The sequence below is a fragment of the Henckelia pumila genome, chromosome 4 (genome assembly GCF_033568475.1).
Source record: "Henckelia pumila isolate YLH828 chromosome 4, ASM3356847v2, whole genome shotgun sequence".
Classification (NCBI taxonomy): domain Eukaryota; kingdom Viridiplantae; phylum Streptophyta; class Magnoliopsida; order Lamiales; family Gesneriaceae; genus Henckelia; species Henckelia pumila.
In genome coordinates this window covers 160638187-160660585 of record NC_133123.1, presented here as the reverse complement: position 1 = coordinate 160660585, position 22399 = coordinate 160638187, and the positions used below count along the sequence as shown (strand labels likewise).

Genomic DNA, 22399 nt, shown 5'->3' with positions numbered 1-22399 from the left:
TAAACATGTTGAATTGACTTGAATAATTGAAGTTTAATTGCAATATATTCAGTACTTATCTATTTTCTTTAGCAAATCAAATCAATAAGTAAAAAATTATTTATATTGATAGATAAAAATATTTTAAATAAATATAAGTTTTTCAGGCTCAACTGCTAGTTCAAAGAAATAAATTAAAAAAATCATGCACAATCATAAATTACAAAATTCAAGGGTTCTTTGAAAAAATTTACAAATATCTATATCAATCTTGAAAACAAATCTACAAGATTCCGTGAAAATTTTTAAAACTCTGTGAGAATCCACAAATTTCGGTAGAAATCTATCAATTCCACCAAAATCTATCATTTAAAAAACTCAGTAAATATCTGCAATGAATACATGGTTAAACTGAATAGAAATAGTATTTGGTTTCAATGCACGCTTTTAGACAAAAAACTGAAATTTCATAGTTGTTCGATGTGTTTTTGTTTAATTCAAGTCAATTAGATCTGTTAAATAAAAATAATATTATTAATTTTAGAAATATATTAACAATTAATATAGCATGAATTTATTCGTGATTTTGAATAATTTTGTGCAAATCCATTAATACATTACAATAATTGATATTTTGTATGTTGTCGGACATTTTCTTGAAATCTGAATTTATCTTAACCATTATTCAATCTTCGATTAATTTAATTGCATTATTTTTTCTAGAATAAATTTAGTTCATTGTAATCTATACAATTGCCGCGTCTTTGATTTAGCCTAAATTAATTTAAACAATTTTGCTCTAAGTGGTGGGAGGACTTGAACTCCATCCAACTTTATCATAATTTGATATATTGTGCGCTTGTTAATAACGATTAGTTGTTGAATAAACAAGGATATACAAAAGGTGTAATAAATAATATTGAGTTTTGTGTAATTTTAAAAAATGAGATAAATTTGTTGTTAATAAATTATGGACCAATATACCCTCACTTAAAAAAAAATTTCTTCTCTTCATCGATAACACAGAATCCTTTTTTTTATCTTTTAAAAAAAAAACACACAGAATCCATTTGTTTGTGACTTGAACGATTATGGCTTCAAATCCACCTGGAACTAGCAAAACGGATCGGAGAAGAAAGGGCTGTATTCAAAAGAAGATTCCAACGAAGAAGTGTACTTCATCCGGTTCTAATAATTTTCGTTCTATTTACACAAAAAAATAACAGATTCATATAGGATAACAACGAATTATTTAACAAAGATATAACCAAATTACACGGCAAACACATATTTGCGAAAATTCAGGCAGATCTTCTTACAAATTTTCGTTCCTACTACAATATTAAAAACGAATGTAGTCAAAAATAATTTTCAAGATAAAAAAAACCCACACAGCGAGCTTCCTCCAATTTCTGAAATTTTATCAACTGCCAAGAAAATAAAACATCCAAACAAAATTCGTTTTGTGACGCCATATGCCAAACATTTCGAGGTTTTGATCATGATTTACCTCATTTCTGCAATTAAACGTAGAGAGAATAAAAACTAATGAGGGTTTTCTTCGATCAACGTTTGAAGAGAAGGAGACGGCATGATTTTAGATTGATTTTTTGTTAGGGAAAAGGGGCATTCTTGGAATAAATGAGTAGGATAGAGAATGGGATTGTTAATAATAGGGTGGGGTGTGAGTTTAGTTAACCTATTTAATATGGGTTTATTATTTTCAGAAAACATTAGTTAGGTTTAATAAAAATCATACCAAACGAATGATTATCTTGTATAAAAAATCACTATCCCACTTTATCATGACTACCAAACGCATGGACGAGAAGCAAATATTCTTCCTAAACTGAAGAGTTAAATAAACCTTCTAATTATCGAGAAATCTAGAGTTTATCAAAATTTTTCAATAACCATCCGATTATTCGTCCTAAAGCATCAATCAGGGTAATATTGTACTTTTCTCATTGTTTATGAATAAACACATTCTCCTAACTCCTTCAATATTTTCTCCCTCTTTCTCTCTTTTAACACAATAACTATTCTTAAAAAATTCTTCAATTTTTTTCTACGATCATGAGTAAAAATGATAATTCAAGCATCCTATTTTATTTATATAGCTTTTTTTTTTATGCTTGATTGTTATTTTATCTATCTTTATTTTGTATAATTTATGGTTATATTATTTTAAATACGATATTTATTATTGTTTCAAATAATTTGAATATTTGTTCTATTTTAGTTTTTTTTTTTTTTTTACATTCTACTTAACATTCAAAAAAAAAAAAACAAAAAAAGAGATGGCTCATATGGAAGCCATCTTGGTTGCACAAGATTGTGAGGGATTCTCACAGATCCTTCCATGGTTTGCGATTTTTCGGGCTACCATTTTTCTTCGTTTGTTAATAGTTGATCAGGTGACTTTCTGATGCTTTCGAGGATCGAAGGATTGTAGTATCTTCATTTTCTTGGTTTGTATTTTTTGTTTGATCATTACTTTAAGATGGAGTACTTTATAAATGTTGGTATATGCAAAAGTTGGGCTTGTTTCTTTGTATGACTAGGAAATTAAATTAAAGTTTTCCTGAAAAGAAAAGGATACAGTTGAAATAAAACGTGTGATTAGGAATCATGTTTCTGGTTTTGTAAGTGTTTTCACAGGAAATTACACCCCCATATTCACTTATCATGGGCTGAATCAGGTGCATGAATGAACAGTTGTCCTCCTGTTAATCCTTGATTAGTGCCTCTTCAGGATTCTTCAAGGATCAGAATATATAGATTTCTCTTCATATTCCTGTACAGAATTTATCATTCCAGCAATTTCCCTCATGTTTGGCCTCGTTTCTGTTAAAGAATTGATGCACTTTAGAGCGACTTGAAGCAAATTCACCATTTTTTCCTCACTGGCACCTTCTGAGATCAGTGTTTGATCGAAAACTTCAACCGTCCATTCCTCTCTTATGGCAGAATTAACCCACCTGGCTAGATCATATCCATTGTTCTTGACTAGTTTTCCTGTTAGGAGCTCGAGAAGGATTATGCCGAAGCTGTAAATATCCGCCTTGAAGCCATTTTTTGGGGCAGTACTTCCTCTGATAGATTTGGTTTCTTGGAAACTTTCTATTTCAGCAAGAACCAAATGGTCTTGATTTTCAACCTCTCTCAGACCATATTCACTTATAAAGGGCTCCATTTTGTCACTGAGTAAGATGTTTGAGGACTTCAGGTTTCCATGAGCAATTCCACAAGCTTGGAGACTTTCGTGCATAAAAGCCATTGCTTCGGATATTTTGGCAGCTATGCTCATTCTGCTTCCCCAGTCAAATGGTTGGCCATTTTGGGATCCTGAAATTGGCAGTTAGTAAGTTACTTTTAAAAAGTTTCTACCATTACTTTGATCTCTTATAATATCACCCCCAACAGTATCAATCTTGGCTTCGTTTTCGTTAATCAAGATTTGTATCCGCCTTCAAGGAAATATGCCAAGGAAATTGTGTGTTCTGGATGTGATTTATGAGTTCTTTAACTACATTGACAGAAGGGATAAAGAGGAAGAACTTACCATGAAGAAGTTTGAAGAGACTTCCATTCTGTTGAAATTCATAAACCAGGAGTTTTTCTTGTCTAGAGCAATAAAAGGCGACCAGAGGCATCACGTTGGGATGCTTCACGTCGTCTATCCGCTGCATCCTCTTCTTGAAATCAGCCCTTGAAATATCCCAATCCTTGATTCTCTTCACCGCTAGAGTCGAGCCATCGTCTAGTATCACCTTATAGAGGGTTCCACGCCTGCCTCTCTCGATCAACTCAGCTGGAGATCGCAGCAAGTCCTCAAACTTGAGCCCATTCGCCGGCTGATTTGAGAGAACTACAAGTGAGGATGAGGCGCCCTTTCCAGTTTCATGTGATGTTACAGAGAATTCAGAGGTTTTTCCACCAGCAGCCTTCGACTCGCTGGATGTGCTGCTTACTTTCTCGTGTGTGTTGTCTTCTTGATAGCCCTTGTTAGAGGTGTTTTTAGTCTCTATATATTTCCTACTCTTGATCAATTTGAAGGCAATCAGACTCACAATAATGAGTCCAATTACCGCGCATGCAGCGTAGAGAAAATGGTCTTTCTTAAAGGATGAGCCTGTCTTTGTAGGTGGAGGAAGGAGAGGGCAAGCATTAGACAATAGCATTCCACACAATCCCGGATTGCCTATAAAGCTGCTTTCATTGAATTTCCCTCCAACATTAGGAATTGAGCCGTTGAGATTGTTGTTAGAGACATTAAACTCTTCGAGATTTGAGAAATCAAACTCCGGTATACCGCCACTGAGCTTATTGTCTTCTGCAAGAAAAGATAGCAACCCGGAGATTCTTGACACATTCGGGATTCCACCAGTAAACATATTGCCTGATACATCAATCCTTTTTAGATTGCTTAGTTTCGAGAGGGATGTGGGAAGATTTCCTGAAAATGTGTTTCCATGTAGATACACATGTGTCAGTCTGCTGCACCTTGATATCTCCTCTGGGAATGCTCCAATAATACTGTTAGAGCTGAGACTCAAAACCGCGAGAGCTTTCGTTACACAAAGAGAGGAAGCATCAAGTATCCCTGTGAGGTTGAGTTCTTCAAGAACTATTCTCTTGACGGTTTGCGAATCAGTGTAACAAGTCACCCCTTTCCAACTTCCATTGCAGGGATCTGAACTAGTATTCCAACCCCAGTTTTGTCTTCCATGAATGTCTTGGGGGTCAAGTTTTTCCAAAAACATGACCAATGCATCCCTCACTTCTGCTGTTTCCGAGTTTGCCATCGATAACAGAAGAAAGAATGCCTGGAGAACTAACGATACACGAGCTCGGTTCATCGTGCTTCTTAGATTATTATTGCAAGAAATGTAGTCATGAAATGATTAGCCTTTGTGCAACATTTAGAATGAAATACTATTGGAGATGTAACTGTTCATTGCCAAATGGCTAAATTTATAAGACAGCTTGTTCTTTTCTGGGAAATGGTAAAGGGGTTGTGCACGCTAAAAAAATGGAGGATTGATTGAAAAATACTCAATTTATTAGTAAAATAAATATGTATTTGCCGGCAGGGGGCGGTAAGAATCCCAGTTTTAAGGATGTGGGAATTGTTCTATTGCAATACTTGAATTGAGGAATTGGTCAAGTAGTTGAATTTTCTTACATGCATTCCACATGGTTCGTTGAGTTATGTTGCTTATTATTCATATATATATATAGGTCTCTTGAGAGAAAAAAACGAAAAACAGCTGAACAAGGTCTCCAATTTGAGTCTCAATTATAAAAAAGTAAACTTGTGATAGCAAAGCCTGTTTCTTCCCTCATTTTGGATTTAACCCAAAAAAAAAAAAAAACATCTTTACATGTAAAGTAAAATGGAATCAACATCGATTGGTCATCATCACTCAACTGTAACTTGAAATTTCATCCACACACCGATGGGCTTTATTCTGAAGAATGAAGCTTATGATTTTTAAGGAAATTATATGAAATTCAAGGGATTTTTCTCGGATACAGAATGATTATGCTATTTATTCTATGAAATCTAGGATTTATTCCAGGGTAGAACATGGATATTAGCCCAATTGTTAATCCAAAAGCCCATGCGGACTGTCGAGCCAAGTGAATTTTTTATGTGGGTCAACACGTAGAACCACATGACAAGCCACTGCATCAACTGTAGGGGGTAGTACCCACGGTTGCATCGAGGTAACCAGAATCCGGGCCACGGTTACCAGGATATAACCATATATTACTAGTTTCATAGTTTGAGTAACAAAAACAAACAGTTAAACTGGCTTCAAGTTAGAACGTTTGAATGGCATAGCTAACTGTTGTATATTCAACTTATGACAAATCAAGAAACACATACAACTGTCATCAAAACAAAGGTACGCTCGACATTAAATCTGCAGTTATTTTAAAGAGGGGATTGAAAAAGCAAAAAAAATATCACCCCTTCGCCTCACCTAAAATGTCTGTAAACAGCAGATACAAACAACTCAGAGAGCCTATTTCGCAACACTCTGCTTCACTCGCTTGAAAGACGCTAGCTAATAGTTTCACCGGTAGAGTGCTTGAAAAAGTGGCCTCCAACACCGAGAAAAGCAGAGAGTGATATAGGAATGAAATTTCAACAATTCAATTGACAAATAGATATAGATCCCTAGATGGTGTGAATGTGATATCAAATCTTTAGATCATCTGACATTGCTGATGGTATGCAATGTGTGGCAAGGATGTCCAGAGTCGCCGCTTTCGCAGTCTTTGTTTGGAGGACGACAATCTGTTCAAAACATAATAAATATAATTGAGTTAAATTATACTACAGCAGGATATCTAAATTGACATAGTACACCAACCCTACAAAAACATAAAGATCCACCTGCTGGTATTCTAAATCAAATTTCAAGAATTCATCGTTGCAACTTTCTACCATTCTGGCTAAGCTTTTCAGATTCTTCACAGGTTGACCATTAAAAGCAAGAACCTAACAGACATGACAGATAATGAATAATATAGGCTAGAACACAATGATTTCAGTGATTAACTCCTAGCCTCAGTTAGTCATCAAACCACAAACCTGAGTATTGACAATATCTTCATACCCAATGTTGATGTCAGCGACAAGCACCTTAGATAATTAAGCCAAACAAAGCAGCAAGGGTGAGAAACACTCTTCTTAGATGAGATACAAATGGTTTCTGTACAGTGTGACGCACCTGTGAAACAACAACAATTTGTTCATCTGGAGATTGGGGCATTTCATGTAAGAGTTTGTCCAGTAACTTGACTGGAGCTTCATACTCGTAATCCTTTCCATACTGAACATTACCAAGAAAGACGTGAGAACTAATCTAAATGACTGACAAAATTTATTGGTTTTCATGATTTAACTTATACAAAATTGTAATCAGCATAAATGAAAATAAAGAAAAGTATAGACATTGGACATTTTGAATATCATAGGGATATGCAAATTTCACAGCCAAAGAGAAAGAGAAATAAAGTTGTGGTAGACAAGATTTTTTTGGCATAGAACAAGATCTCCAAATTTAGGAGTCAATAGAAATGGATCTCAAGAGGAATTATATAAAAACTAAACAAGGAAACTGTCAAACAACGTGCTGAAAATCAACGAGAATATCTCCTTGGCTCCTCAAACCTAAGGAGGGACAAAGTTAAGCACTAATATCGTCATATACAACACATAGAAGAAAAATAATCAAAGGAGAGGAAGGTAGTGAAGGGAATGGAAGGGAAGGGCTATCGTCATTTGATCGCTAGAACCTTGACAAACAATGCAAAGTCAGACAAGTTCCAGAGCCAAAAAAGACATGCCAGTTATGAACTATTTCCTGTTTGAGTGATCATTAGCTGTTAGACAAAAGCCTGCCGCCAACACAGATAAGACGCTATGGCTGGCAAGCAAAAATCTGTATCACTACAATGCATCTCGCCCTTGCTTCTGAAGCACATGCTTGTCAGATCAGTTTTGAAAGACATCAAATAAAAAAGTAAAGGATAGTAGTTCGTGATTAAGATCTGGTACAGATGCTATCCCACTGGAGTTCAAATTTACATACACCTCAAATACAATGGTTCCCAATTTGAGTGAATTAAAATTATGGGAAACTTTTATAGGTGTAAAGCACAACAATCCATATTGCACTAAAAAAAACTTCTGGTTGCAGTGAACTTGAGATGTAAGAAGCTCAAAAATGACATTTACACTGCGCATATATAGAATCAGGAAACCTGAAGGCTGTAACAAACATGAATACTCACCTCAGAACGAAAATATGGAACAGAAACCGTCGTAAAAACAAATCCAGCGATGATATAATAAGAGGGAGGTCTTCCCTTGTTGTGAGCTGGAATCAACCTTCTATGAGTACCAAGCTTAATATTGAACTTAAGAATTTCAGAATTACGAAGAACTTTAATTGCGGCACTATCTTCAGTGTATTTCTGGGACACAAGGTAGCTGAAACCTATACGCTCTCCATGCCTGAATGGAACTGCAAGAGACCAAAAGAACTATAATGAGCATCATCAATTCAAGAAATCACAATAACAAAGACACATCACAATAACAGAAAGCAACAATCAATTCAAAGAGACACAGCAATCACAATAACAGAAAGCATCCATTGCACGTGAAAGTTGACCTGATACTTTGAGAAAGCAAGAACAGCATAAGAGTCGTATTTCGACAGACGCTGATATGCACAAAGTCACGTTCAAGAACCACCACAAGAGACACTAATGACCAATGGGACATTGTAGCCATGATATCTATTAACAACTATTTGCATCAATAATAAAATTGCAATATGGCTAACCATGCTGTTATCGAAGCTCATCAAACCAACTCACAGACCAGCCACATCTCTCTCAGTTGGCAATGATTTTGGGAAATGCAACATATTTATACTACACGAGAAATGCACACTGCAGAGGTCTAGTTACTGTTAATTATTCACAATGACATTATATAGAATTTTATGAACTTTCCTCCTTGATGAAGCACAATTCTCCATTGGATGTCAAGCATGAAAACTTCAACATTAGTTGCGTAAAATAAAATTTTTTATTTGTCACTGAAGATAGCTTCATAAAAGCAGCACATGATTAAGCATAAAGAAGAAATGGTAGCATTTCTACATGTCGTTATCTAAGTGCCACTCGAAACTTTTCTCTGGATCTTACCGGTTCCATCATTCGCAATATCAACTCCATCAAAGCTGAGAATGATATCTGATGGTTTCAAAACCTTGAATTCTGGAGCAGTGGGATCAATTCTTCTTATTCGAACACCCTTCTGATCAGATTTCATCCCCATGGACAACCGCAAGTCGGGATTTTCCATCTTTTGCCACTCAACCCCGAGAATGGGGAAACCTAACACAGAGCACTCAAATAATTCAGGTAACATAGTCTCAAGAAAAATTCAAGTGCAAGATATGTCTGGTAATCATTTCACATGAAAATCATCTATACATGTAAGATGATGAACATCAAGCCCAAGTCCATGATAACCAATAGAACTTATTCAAGCATCCAAGTCAGACTAATTAAATAATTACCAAAATACCAATGCTAGTAGTTGTGAGAATGAGGGAACACTGAAAAGTTAGTTGTGAGAGAGAACATTATTTTAGATATTTAGGAATCAGAATCCTAGAATGCATATTCTTATTTATATATATATATATAAGATATAATATAAAGAAATCCTGGAATGCATATTCAAGTCCAAATTATGCCAGCTTGTCTTCTTGGATCTCACAAAAGCACCTCGGCATTCTACGATTTCCCTCTAATGCGTAAACCATTTTTCCTAGGTATAGAATATAACTCCATACATATTATCATGCAATATAACCACCCTGTTCACTTAACCACCGATGAAAACCTCCAAAGTTGAATGCAAAAACAGGAGAGATGGAAATAGAACGAGTGAGCTAATATGCGTCTCGGTGAACTTACCAGTATATGATCCATTCTTCTCATAATCTTGAATAAAGTGCATGATGACTGGTGTTGGTATCACATAACCAATATTCTCCACATCTTCATGCTTGAGTGATTGAAATGCAATACCAACACAATTTCCCTTGTCATTAAAAGCAGGTCCACCGGAATTCCCAGAGTTAATAGCAGCGTCAATCTGCAAAACAAAATTCGAAATACATTGATATAATTCATTCTTAAAGAAATTAATACTTGTGAGTGAAACACAAATGACATACCTGTAACCCCAGAAGTTCGGTGGATCCATGAACATAAGAAAGGATCTCTATCCGTGACACAACTCCACTTGTCACAGAGATAGTGTCACCTCCAATTGGATAACCTACAACTGTCACAGCATCTTGTAGTGCAGGCAAATCCCCAAATTGTACAGGTGAAACCCCTTCCCAGAATTCATCATCTTCCACTGTGAGCATGGCTGCATCTCAAACACGAAAATAACTTCATAAACTAATCTGATATATTATATATTTATATACATGTATTTTATCCAACTCTCTGTGTTTTTTTTGTGGTCATTTAACTGTAAAGTATTAGCTGCAAGTCAATGGAGCATCTTAACACTCCAGAGGGAAAATAGTTAATTGCAAATATTCAATTTTGCAAATTAGCAGTAGCAAAGTTATTGGCTTTTCCCCTCGAGACCCTTTTGTAAACCAGTCACCTACACATCAACAAGAGTACATATATTTTTAGACGTTTTTCCAATTTAAACACATTATCTACCAGAACTTCCTTTCTTTCATTTTTCTGGGAAACAATGATAAAGTGTCTATCCAGGTTTTCTCATTCCAGATGCCCTTTAAGGCCCCTCATGCAACTATCAGGTACTCAACAGTGTCCATTATGACCACGTATCAGGAAATACATACAGAACAAACGTGCCTCATGAACAGGGCCCAACAATATTTTATAACTGAAAAGGCCAACTGCTGAGATTGTTCATTAACTCGAGCTAAGTCGTGAATGTTATAATCCATGCTCAAGCATGCTTTGTAGTTGCTATTATGATTTACATGGTACAACAAGAAGTAAAAATCTATCCAAATTATTAGATTGGAATCTTCACAATTGAGGAGAAATCCCATCAAGATTCAAGAATGACATGACTTCAGTAACATCAACTTCTCTCAAATTTTGTCACACATGTTTTTGGATAATTTCACAAAGTAACACATCATGAATTTTGCACTCATTTACAAAAAAATTATACAATGACGAGAACACCAAAACTCAAAGACAATATTACCTTGGAATTTGGATTTACACAGAGTCTAGAAGAAATAATTAATTTCTTGGACTCTTGGTACAACCTTTCAAAAAAACAAAATGACTACAAACACGACGGGTATGTTTTCACTCTCGATTAGCCAAAGGTAATTGAGACAACAGAGTGAACTAAACTCGAAAAAGGCTCCAGTAGGCTTTATTTCACAAGATCGCAAACACTTCCCAACATCGAAAGTTCAATCACGATAAAATCAGAGTGAAACCAGATAGGTTGAGGAAGCAATCATAAGCAGCAACAAAATGAGAAGAAAAAAAAATTCTAAAGATCAAATTTTATGAAGTACATTAATAAACTTAAAAATTATCTGTCCCCTAGGATCTAAGAAATTATAACATTGCTCCGGAAACCCAAATAAAAGATGATACATCAATCACCAGAACAAATAGCGACTCTCACCAATGTCACATTCTGTCCCTATTGCAAGCACGGTGGCCACATACTTGGTATCTGAGCCTCTCTTCTTCAACTTAACCTGTGTATAATGCTCCACGGAATGGGCATTGGTTAAAACTCTCCGCCCTTCTATAACAAACCCACTACTGCTCGAGCTGTACTGCCTTTTCCTCTGCCACGGCAAAGAGAAATTTGGCTCCGTATGAACACAAAATACCTTAACCACGGAGTCCATGGCGGGAACAACCCTAGCCACCGCACTATCGATAATCAGCGCGGTTGACAATGATCCATTAGGGATAGCTGGCGTGGGTATTGACAGGGTTTTCGAAGTGGCAGGCGGCTCGGGAATTGGGCTTTTTCTGGGGCGGCCCCGGCGTCGGAGGTGGTGGTGGGAGGCTTTGGGAGAACTAGGGTTGATGAGCTCCACGTTGCTGACTGAAAATACAACGTCATTTTCGGAGGAGACAGCGGCGACGGAGGGAGAGGAATCATTTCCGTTGTCGAGTGCGGCGGCGACGGGCGGCCGGGATTCGGCGCCGCGGCCGCGCTTCCTTTTTAATCTGGTTTCCTTGCACATGACGGAATTGAATGCCAAGAGGAGAAAATCTAATTAAATGAAATGGAAAATGTCATTTTGGGCCCACATTTTGGGCTTTAGTAACTTCTTGGGCCTTATGTGGAAACCTACATGTTTGATTTCCAAATTATTTTATTTAATGTATATGTCAATTTTTTATTGCATTATTTCATATTTGAACTTAAAAAACATAGAATATTGCATTCACATTTAGCTTTATTTTTTGTTAAGAATCGAAAAAATTAAATAAATAACCTAGTGGGGTGAATAAAATATTTTAAAAAAATTTCAATAACTTAACCACTTAAAAGTTACTTATATCAATTACAACATATCTCAATGTATATATAAATATATAATACATATATATCCTTGATCGATATTCTAAATTTGAAGAAAATCAAAAAAGAATGAATTTAAAATTTAAAATTTCTGAAATTAATGTTCGGAAAGTAAATAATATATAATTTTCGAAAATTTGAAGTTAACTTCTCTTATCAAGTTTAGCATCAAATAACCTATAACATTACTTTTCACAAAAAAAAAAAAAAAAAAAACATATAACATTAGTTTGTCAATACTTTCAAATTCATGAATTTATATTATCCTTGTTTTTATTTAAAATAAAACAATTGATTAAATAATGACACATATTACTTACTATACATTAATATACAAGTAAATTCAAATCAATCTTGATTAACGTGAAATATTATTGAAAAAACATAAAAAGCGAATTTAAAATTTGTAATATTTTTTTTTCAAACAACAAAAAGACATTTAAAATCCATCAATCAAATACAGCCTTAATGTTTATATACTTTGGCTCATTCATGTCTACTCAAAGTCTTGAAAACAATCATTATGTGTTATATATTTGTATTATAAATCCAAATCTAAAAACAAATTGTATTTGCATAACATTTTCCAAACCCCTTCTCTCCAAAAACATATTCTCCAGATTAAATCCCGTCTGATATCAAAAATCAGACCAAAAAAACATTGTTTAAAAAAAAAATTATATATATATATATATATATATATATATATATATATATTTTCTTTTAATTTTTATGGTGTTTAGATAATCATTTAAGTTTTTAAAATAAACATTTTTTAAATCAAATTTAAAGCTTTTTCAAAAACCCAAAATTAGAGCTTAAAAAATACTTTTTTAAAAAAATAATCTATGAAATCTAAACGAACTCATAGTCAGTTAGTCTCCAATGCACTTTTAGGTGCTTACAAAGAAAATAGACGGGTACATCTTTCGCATTCACCAAGCAATACCAATGGCAAATCCCACCTCAAAACTGTAATCAGGAACCAGGAAAGATACTTGTATGACTCGTCGCCATTTATACGTCCGTCTCATAAAAAACGAAAATATATACATTATAAGATCCTCGAGATGAAATTTCAAATAACACGTACAGTATATGACATGTTATGCAGTAAGTACTGAGGCAAGATTGATAACCATGTTGTGATACCACTACAAAATAAGGTTAAAACCTACTCATAAATATGTATTGGGAATGATGCAGATGTGGAAGGTTAAAAATGAAGAGCTCAGTCGTCGAAGGTTTTCACTTGGTGCCAGTTTTTAAGAACTAGTTGCCTCAGATTCACTAGTCGGAAAGGGCAAAAGCTCGCCAACCTTTCGCACAAACCGAACTGCACAGTTTTTTCTGGAGAGCTAACCGGCAGCATGATGGTTCAGAAACGGGCTTCAAACACTAGTAAAAGCAAAATAAGCAAGTGTTGTTAGGTTGGAGAAACTGGAAGAACATGACAGCATCCGTAAGTTTAGATGATAATTGGATTAACGCAAAGTGAGCACATGCACAATATGCAGCTGAGAAAATGCAGAAGGGATTATATTGCCAGCATGATCTGTTACTAAAAAATATAATATAGAGTAGCACCATACAAAATTAGGAAATGCATTTTTTTTATGACGTATTGCATTAAAATACACTTACAAGAGTTATAGAGACTGGTATGCACCAAATTTCCTACTGCCATGAAAATTGCTTGTATCTTACATTCTCATTATCCCAACCTCCCTCAGGCTCCTTCCTTTTCGAAATTCCACCTGAAACTGAAAGCATTCGGGCTTGCTCGTCTGCCACAGCTTGTGAAATGGCAACAGAATGTTGCACTGATGACTCCTCCCTAACTTCACCTTCAACGAATCCCGGGCCTGCATTGAGATCCAAACCTGGCCTGCCCCACTTTCTGTCATTCTCCAACACACCATTACTTCCATTATCTGGAAGGTTAACCACATATGGTCTCTGAAATTGAGATGACACTGGACCAACTGATCCCAGAAACGGTGGATTTACCGGGGGTGCAAACAATCTTGCACCAGATGAGGAATCAGCATAAGCGTTTGCGCCAACAGGAAAAGTGGCTGAAGGAAGCGGAAAGGAAGTCCCAAAAGGAAAGACTGGAAATTGGTAATGGCTAGATGAGAAAGGCCCTGCAGGAGACGATGATAATACTGATCCTCGGTAGAGCTCGGAAGTAAAAGGGGCAACACCAATAGTGCCAAAATTTCTTTGGGAAGCACCAGGTGGAAAAACTGGAAAAGTCTGGTCAACTCGATCGGGTAATGCTGATGGTATGGCTACTGTTGAGTATGTATTCCCAGGAGGGAACCAAGAAGAGAAACTCCCCAGCCCAGGACTGTTTATTCTAAGTCCTGCAGAAGGCAACTGAGATGCTAAGCCACCCTTGACTTTCTTACTGATTGAAAACTGATCAACGCTAGTATTATCAACCAAAGGCCCATCATTGAGATCAAAATCCCTCTGAATATCACCTGTAGGTAAACCAACAAATGGTTTAATATGAGCAATGGAGTTCTCCCCTTTATGATAGCTGCTGATAGAGCAGTATGCGTTATCATTAGCCTCATCAACCCTATTCAAGTCAAGATCCAAACCTCCAGAGCCACGTAGAAGCACAGATCCCGGGCCATCATTCAGCAAGGTACCATGCTTACTTGCATAATCAGTTGTTAAATTAACAGCCAAAGCACAATCTCGAGAAGCCAGTTCCTCAAGAACCCTTTCATCAGGCACATTTAGATCAAAATCCAAGAGAACTCGACCATGTTTATTGGTTGAAATATCAGTGTGGGGTACATTTGTCAAACCAATTTGGTTCTCAAGAGATTTTCTGGGTTCAGCAGGCCTAAATGCACTAGTTGCAGCAGATCCCTTCCAGCCAAGTTCTCCCTTGATTTTCATCAAGTCCTCCGGAGGAACAAAGGGACCTTTAGCAGCTGCGGCAACTGTGATGGAAGCAGGATGGACGCTTGGAACAGAACTTACAGAAAATGGTATTGAGTTCATCAAGTGAGCAGCGGTCGAAAGCGAGGAAACTAAATTGACTGGCTCCCCATATTTCCCATCATCGGCACTAAAACCTTCGTTTAAGTCGAACTTTATTTTGACATTAGGATCTGCTTCTCTTGTACCAGAAGTGGAAGCCTCAACAGCATTGGAAGTACACTTCTCTGCTGCATCTAATTGCATGCTGACAGACTTAGATCCCTTGAATTCAGCCTTTTGTTGTGCTTCAGGTTTCACAGAACTACTACATCCATTTTCAGAAAGTGGCATGTGCTCGGTAATCTTTGGCTTGTCCACCTTGGCATCTTTATCACTTTTCTGATCGATAGATGTGGAACAAAACCCAGATATGCTATGCTTTTCAATATGAGAATTCCTGCTGACTTCTGCATGAAAGTTTGGCATTTTAAGCTCATTGGTGCAACTCTTAGCATCATCTCTATCAGGTTTACCTGATTTGACTTCGTCACCACCTTCTAACACCGAGTTCTGCACATGTGCACTTTGGTGCAACTTTACATCATTGTCTCTTTCCGAAAATTCATGCTTAATACTTTTACTCGCTTTCTGCTGCGCATCAGTTACTACGTCCAATCCATCTTTTAAATCCCTCTTACTGTCATCTTCACGCACCTGTTTGGACTCAGGAATATCAACTGTTAGTTTACCCTCTTCGACACCAACACCAGCCTTTTCCCCCGTCACCATGGCAATATTTTCCTCACTTTTACATTTCAAAACACTATTAGTTCCAGCATTATTAAAATTGGCCTCCTCATGAATTTCTCCATTACATTGATCATCTCTTAACTTGTCTATAGAGAGAGAAGGTGTCAAAGAAGAAGCACCGGTCTTTTCATTAGATTTATCACAAGTCTCCCACTCTCTGTCTGCACTTTTTCTGAAATCTGTACTAGAAGAGTCCAAATGGTTATTGCCTTCTCCAGCTAGTAAATCTTCAGAAGAACGGGATGGAGGACACTGTATGTCACCGGGGAACTTGATGGATAATTTTTTAAGCAGATGCAAACTGTCGTCAGACAATAATTTACTGTCTAAAGCAGCCAGATTCTTATCATCACATTCAGCATCAGTGCAGATCTGACTTTGACTTGCTGACACATACTTTTCAAGGGAAGGCTTAGACTTTGCTTCATCCATAACGCCATTTTCCTCGACTGCGGGGGTACTCATTTCAGTAGAATCAGTCGGAGAAACCAAATCAGATCTGGACATTTCCCTGGTAGCAACACTAGCAAGTAAGTTCATCCCAACCTCATCCTCAAGTGACAAGGATGAATTTCCTGCAGAATATTTAACACAGCTTTCAATTAAAGCATTCATAGGGCTGAAAGAAGATTCATGTAACTTTGAAGAGTTCAAATGATTTGTCGGAGAGTCCTTAGTTGACACACTTTGCTCTTCATCAGGAAGAGCAGCAGGTGACCCGGCAACTTCCCCTGACCCAATTAATAAACCCTTAGAATCACTATGCTGCCAGGACTCCTGATTCAGATCTGAAGCAACATTAGATCTATAGGCATCACTCTTGTCCTTGGAAGTACGGTCAAACTGCTCATGTTTGTCCAAAAGCAATGTGGAAGAAGCTCGACTACCCAACAAGGTAGGATCTTCTAGAGATTCACCATTCACGCCATGAGGGGGACTTCGTACCCGGTTTGGTATCTTAACAATTAGCTTATGAACACTCCCCTCAGTGACGGGACCCTCAAGAACCCTTTCACATGTCGAAGCAGACTGAGACTTCTCTGAAACAATACTTTTGTGCGCAGAAGAAACTCTGTTGAAACCAATATCTTTCTGACTTCCAGACACCGGTGCCACAGAAAAACCACCAGATTTTCGATTGCGAGCAGTCCCACCTGATATCTTACTAACATTTGTTAAACCCGCAGAGGAACTCTTCCCATCCTCCTTCCCTGAGAAAGACTGACTGCAATTATTAGACTGATTAGAACTACTGCTCCTGTCCTCCCTAATTACAGGGACATCTGGAGTGCCTCCAACTGAAACTCTGGGCTGGCTCTCCTTGCCAGATGCAGATGCAGGCGATGAAGATGATTTTAGTGGCTCCGGAGAAGAGGTTGCAGACTTTACATTACTCTCCCCATGTGAAGACCTTGCTGAAGTAGTCTTTGACACAGAACTCTGAGTAACTGGGCTTTTAATGGCAACATCAGACCCACTTGGAGTTCTGCTGCCAATTTGTGATGCCTCTGGAAGGCGTGATTTGGAAGTCCAGACAGAAATAGTTTGTGCCGAACCAGATTTTGTGTCGATACTATTCATTTCAGCTTCAACGCGTTTCTTCCATGTGTCAACTAAACTTCGAGCTTTTCTCTGGATTTCTAAGTTTTTATGCGATCGTAAATGATTCACAGATTTACCAATATTGCACATTTGAAGGGCATGAAGATTAACTGGAAGTTTATCAAGGGCACGAAGTAAAACCAAAAGGAATTCCTCGACAGATTTATCACCATCCTTTAAACTATAACCATCACCAATCTTCCCTTTATGAACATCCTGGAGCCATTCGTCCAAAACGGGCAAACCCCTCAGCTGAACAAACCCATCAAGGCAATCAACTTTATCGGTGGCAGCCACCACACCTGCAAGCATTGAACGGCCAAGAAAATCCCGGTTTCTATCCATTCTGCTTGATTGCATTAGCTGAATAAGTTTCTCAACCCCATCCAAATTTGTAACTCCTCCTTTTTCAGTTATTCGTGCAATCTCAGACTTCAAATTAGTTCCAGGTTTGCACTGAACAGATTCACCGTCATCAAGTCTAAATGAACGTTCTCGTTTAATGGGATCAGTACCATGATCTCCTCTTTCCCTCTTCTTCCCCTTGACTTGAGAAGGAATGGATGTCCCGCTATTTTGACCACTATCACAACCAGGTTTTAATTGTGCGGTTGAAGATGGACTATTAACTTGCTTTGGAGAACGATCACCAGGCTGCAATGTACCATGCATTTCTGTCCTTGTTTTGTATAAAAGCTGGTCTATTTCTTCCTGTCGCTCCTGCAAAACCATTGTGTATCTCAGTAACACATCACAATCAAAAAAACACACAGATTCAAACCCAAAAGTATTCAATCGTCTGAACACCCCCGACCCACATAAAAGCAATACAGGTATAGAAATTATAGTTTTAACAAAAAACTTCGTCAACGACAGCAACTAACATTAATGTAATCTTGATCTAGAAATTATAGTTTTAACAAAAGACTTCGTCAACGACAGCAACTAACATTAATGTAATCTTGATCTGTTAGCCACCATAAACACTTGTTTGCAATGTCATAGACACGTCGACAAACATAAGATGATGTCCCTGTGGGCAGTTCTACGCCTCTAGGTAGAAATGCAACTTTACAAGGATGAAGAAGTGAAGCAGCAGGAATTTCGTCTTTGTGAAAGGAATAGAAAATCTCATTAGGAGCCGCGTCCAAAAGAGAGCCCTTTCCAAGCTTTAATTCAGCTGGTCGATAAAGCCAATTCACTCCTAGATGCAAATTATTCTCTTCACTCAATGTCAAGCAACGAATTAAACCAATGAAAGGAGGAGAATCCTGAGAAGGTTTGAAAAGAGCACAATCGCCAACACTTATTCTGCGATCGTCCTGAAAAAAGAGAGAACTTACTCACTAGGATATATTGCACAACATAGCAGAGTCATATCACACTAAAAAGACCGAATGGCATAGTAAATATGAAACAGAAGAAAAGACAGAGAATAAGTGGCCATACTTCCAAACTCATGCCCAAAATTGTCACAATCGGTAGTGAACTCAATTTCTTTACTACCTACAATTGTACTGATATTAGTTGATATTATTAGTATCTCAAAATCGAAAAGACAAACATTTGGTTTAATAATTCAAAGTATAGTTTTCTATGCACCAAGAATCTATGAAGAACGAGACAATGACGGGTAGAAATACAGAAATAATTTTTCTTGAAATTTGGGTAAATGTGAAATAAAATGAGGGTCTGGTGCAAATATTTGGTATCATTTAAGTATGTGATTTTATATTTATGGACACCACCCAGCGCCCCTGCCATGATGACCCATGAATAGTCGTTTTGGATTAACGCAAATTATTATTCCAATATTCACAATCATAAAAAGATGTATAAATCGATAACTGAAAATAATCTTAATATATGCAACTCATAAAAATATGTATAAACCATATAGTCTTACCAAAAATAGTCGTCGGAGATCTAAGAACATACCTAAATTATCATCATGTTCCTAAAAAAATGTAAAGGATTTACAAATAAAAGGTCGTCTTAGACAATTGTGCATCATTACTTACGCATTTCTACACACACAAAAAACAAACCGTCCAACATAGATGGACACAAACTTTGTTTCAGAATAACATATATATGATCTTCCACAGCAGGATCATCCTAGATTTTCTAGATCCCCTCCCCCCACTAATTCACGCAGCCTTCTGAAAGTATCATTGAGGACAGGTTGACCAAAGCAGTTTATGACAAGTGTTACAACAACATAATGATGACAGTAAAAGAAAGAGTAGTGTCAAAGGCATGGAGACCATATCATAGTTCTGAACAAATTTCTATCATTACCTCAACCATTCATATATATTAAACACAGTGTCAAAGACAGGTTGATAAGGATGTTGTTTCGAACGTGTGTATATTATCACCTCATCTGCTGATGCACAAGAAAAAAAATGTCTGTTAGCATCAAAGCAGTTGCGCCCAGATGCACAGCATTATTGTGAAAGTTATTAGTGTAAAAGATGAATTCAGACTATGGTGGAATTTTACTGTTTGAAGTATAAACGGAATAAAAACCCCCTAGACACTATTTTTTACTCGCACACCAAATTAAGAAACTCCAAGATGAGAATTCACAGACAAGTATATATCATCAAACAATCAGGTTGCATGTTTCAATTCATTCATCGTAACCAAATCCTAAAACATGGAAAGCACACTAAAGACATTCAGTGATGCCACGGAGCAAATAAAAAAAGTTCAACATCCAAAGGAACAGAATGACAGAATCTATTGAGGGGCAAAAATTTAAAACCCACCAAGGCAATACCTTGCAGAAAGAATCGACGGTTGTGCTGGCAGTGACAGAAGAAGCAATAGAAGAATGATGATAACCCCCAACAGCTTCAGTCGCCGCAGGCAGGACCGACCGCATGTGCTAAAAACACTCCTTGAACTCCTACAATTCTATCCGTCCCATGAACCGTCAACACATCAAAATTTTCTTTTTTCTCATTTCACACAATTTCTTTTCCGTCCGACACCACAACTTCAACCATCAAGTATTTCCAATCACCCCCTCAAAATTACTGCTTTATCCCAAACCCTAACCCCGCTTCAATAACTTAATACCATTCACCCAATCTCCCAAAATTAAAAAGAACCGGGAAAACCCAGAAACAAGCCGAATTCCTCAATTCAGAGAAAACCCTAGATCACCTCAATTATATTGAAACCGCAATTTATCCTGCTTTATCTCATTCACAGATTCGATTCGCCTATTCAGTGCCTATCAAATTCAAGCTCGAAACTTTTCAGATCAAAAACAACAAGCAAGTCAATCCAAAAAACAAAAAAAAAAAGTTACCAACCTCGTAACCGAGATTAACCCTCACGTACAAATTAGCAGAACAAAAACGTAAAATCGCTCATACACATCCACGCGTGCGGCTACGCGCCCTGGAATGAGGAATACGGAGAGAGAAAAAGGACCTGCAAAATTTTCCGATTCAGGAGGAGAAACAGCGAGAGGTTTCAGAGACAGAGAGAGAGAAAAAACGGCGAGATATAGAGACAAAAGGATTGTACGTAAAGGGAGAGAAGTAAATAAATTTAAGTAAAAAAATGGAAAAGCCGGGCAGCCCGGGCAGATCGGGCAGACGATGATAATATCACCCGGAGAGGCACCAAAATGTTGTCTCCACGTCTTCTGAAAATCCCTTCATTGCCCCTACGGTACGGGCTAGCCTTTAGCATCCAAGAATGAACCTATAATATCAAAGTACACCATTAATTCCTAAATTATTTCAGAATTATGTAATTAATAATTATGGATTATGTTCCAATGGAATATTTACAATAGTTCGTCCATTTTTATAATAATGTAATTTCGTGTAAAACGAACACTACGATATAATTTTAGAAATCGATTCAACTAAGTTATGACGTGGAGAGCGTTTAAATGAAAGTTTCTTACATCTTTTTCATTAACTAGTTTGTAATTTTTGCATGTTCTTGATGTGTCATGCAGTTGTGCCTCTTGTATGATGTATCACTTAGCTACCATGTGGAAATCAAGTGATATATTTTTCGACTCGTGTTAGAAAACAACGTAGTAATCGATGATACAAGGACAGCAAGACAAGAACATGATACAGTTTGGGGAATGAAAATATTAACACAAAATTTTAAAAAATTTAAAATCAAGCATAAGTGAGATGTTACAACATGTAACGCCCCGTTTTTATCTTAATTGATGTTATTTGAAATATTCAGTGATTTAAGAATTCGAGAGCCGACTTTTTATTAATCAGGGACCTTTTTGCAATTTTCGAAAATTTCAGGGACTAAAACGCAAAATTTAGTTTTGTTATATTTTAGACTTGTTGACTAAGTCTCTCATTTCTTCCCTTCCTCCTCCAAGTCGATCCTCCACCATTGAAGAACGCCCAAAGCTTTCCCAAGCTTTGTGATTTCGATTCTAGCTCAATCCGTCCGATAGAATTGAATTCTGACTTGATATCTACGATCACAGCTTCGAGTGCTCCGTGGGATGTAAGTTTATCTTAATTCTGAGAGGTTTGATTTTTTGGATGTTGTTAGAATTAATTTATATTCGGAGAGGATGATTATTAGATAGCCGTGACAGTATATCTAAGACGGTTCGAAGATCTATCGACGAATGGATTTGATATGAGTTTTCTTGTTATTTTCGAAAATCATGAGTTTGAGATGTGTTGGTTTTGTGTTGGAATTGATGTTTGAGGATTGGAATGAGTATTTTGAGTTGTTGTTTTGCTGTCTGCATTTCCGGTTTGATCATTTATAGTCGTTATGCCGTCAGTTTGAACGTCGTTTTGATGTTTTAAGTTATACGAGTTTGTTATGAGTTTGATATCGATTTTGATCACCATGACTTCTTCTGATAGATTGAATTGAAGTTCT

At 36.8% G+C, this 22399-nt stretch overlaps 3 protein-coding genes across 12 annotated transcripts; all 3 read right to left on the bottom strand.

Annotated features, from left to right (window-relative positions):
- Positions 1-1813: 1813 nt before the first annotated feature.
- Positions 1814-4977, bottom strand: LOC140865394 (probable inactive receptor kinase At2g26730). The gene is made up of 2 exons (XM_073270027.1): positions 3545-4977; positions 1814-3327 (listed from the first exon to the last, which is right to left on the bottom strand). The coding sequence occupies exons 1-2, from the start codon at positions 4839-4841 to the stop codon at positions 2741-2743; spliced, it is 1884 nt and encodes a 627-aa protein (XP_073126128.1). The 5' UTR covers positions 4842-4977; the 3' UTR covers positions 1814-2740.
- An 850-nt stretch (positions 4978-5827) lies between these two features.
- LOC140864141 (protease Do-like 9) lies at positions 5828-11804 on the bottom strand. Its single transcript, XM_073268086.1, has 9 exons — positions 11228-11804; positions 9759-9958; positions 9496-9676; positions 8716-8907; positions 7792-8024; positions 6726-6827; positions 6587-6637; positions 6389-6493; positions 5828-6289 (listed from the first exon to the last, which is right to left on the bottom strand). Exons 1-9 carry the CDS (start codon positions 11802-11804, stop codon positions 6191-6193), a joined length of 1740 nt encoding a protein of 579 aa, XP_073124187.1. The 3' UTR covers positions 5828-6190.
- A 1387-nt stretch (positions 11805-13191) lies between these two features.
- Positions 13192-21028, bottom strand: LOC140894552 (uncharacterized). Of its 10 annotated transcripts, none has more exons than XM_073303091.1 (7): positions 20827-21028; positions 20286-20744; positions 19802-19889; positions 18950-19006; positions 18451-18822; positions 13790-18220; positions 13192-13543 (listed from the first exon to the last, which is right to left on the bottom strand). In XM_073303091.1, exons 3-6 carry the CDS (start codon positions 19808-19810, stop codon positions 13823-13825), a joined length of 4836 nt encoding a protein of 1611 aa, XP_073159192.1. In that variant the 5' UTR covers positions 19811-19889; positions 20286-20744; positions 20827-21028; the 3' UTR covers positions 13192-13543; positions 13790-13822. The 10 variants fall into 10 exon arrangements, with proteins under 10 accessions (XP_073159192.1, XP_073159191.1, XP_073159196.1 ...); XM_073303090.1 differs by having other exon boundaries at positions 19802-19886; XM_073303095.1 differs by lacking the exon at positions 18950-19006.
- Between the last annotated feature and the right edge of the window lie 1371 nt (positions 21029-22399).

Excerpts from the sequence above, each read along its gene's own strand:
- LOC140864141 (XM_073268086.1), bottom strand. The coding sequence starts at position 11,804 with ATGTGCAAGGAAACCAGATTAAAAAGGAAGCGCGGCCGCGGCGCCGAA. Across the intron at positions 6,828-7,791 it reads TTCCATATTTTCGTTCTGAG|TATGGAAAGGATTACGAGTA; the intron begins GTGAGTATTCAT and ends GGTAATGTTCAG. Across the intron at positions 6,290-6,388 it reads TTGATTTAGAATACCAGCAG|ATTGTCGTCCTCCAAACAAA; the intron begins GTGGATCTTTAT and ends TGTTTTGAACAG.
- LOC140865394 (XM_073270027.1), bottom strand. The coding sequence starts at position 4,841 with ATGAACCGAGCTCGTGTATCGTTAGTTCTCCAGGCATTCTTTCTTCTG. Across the intron at positions 3,328-3,544 it reads TCTCTTCAAACTTCTTCATG|GATCCCAAAATGGCCAACCA; the intron begins GTAAGTTCTTCC and ends TGCCAATTTCAG.
- LOC140894552 (XM_073303088.1), bottom strand. The coding sequence starts at position 20,390 with ATGCGGTCGGTCCTGCCTGCGGCGACTGAAGCTGTTGGGGGTTATCAT. Across the intron at positions 18,823-18,949 it reads TTTTGGGCATGAGTTTGGAA|GACGATCGCAGAATAAGTGT; the intron begins GTATGGCCACTT and ends CTCTTTTTTCAG. Across the intron at positions 18,221-18,450 it reads CAGATCAAGATTACATTAAT|GAGCGACAGGAAGAAATAGA; the intron begins GTTAGTTGCTGT and ends ATGGTTTTGCAG.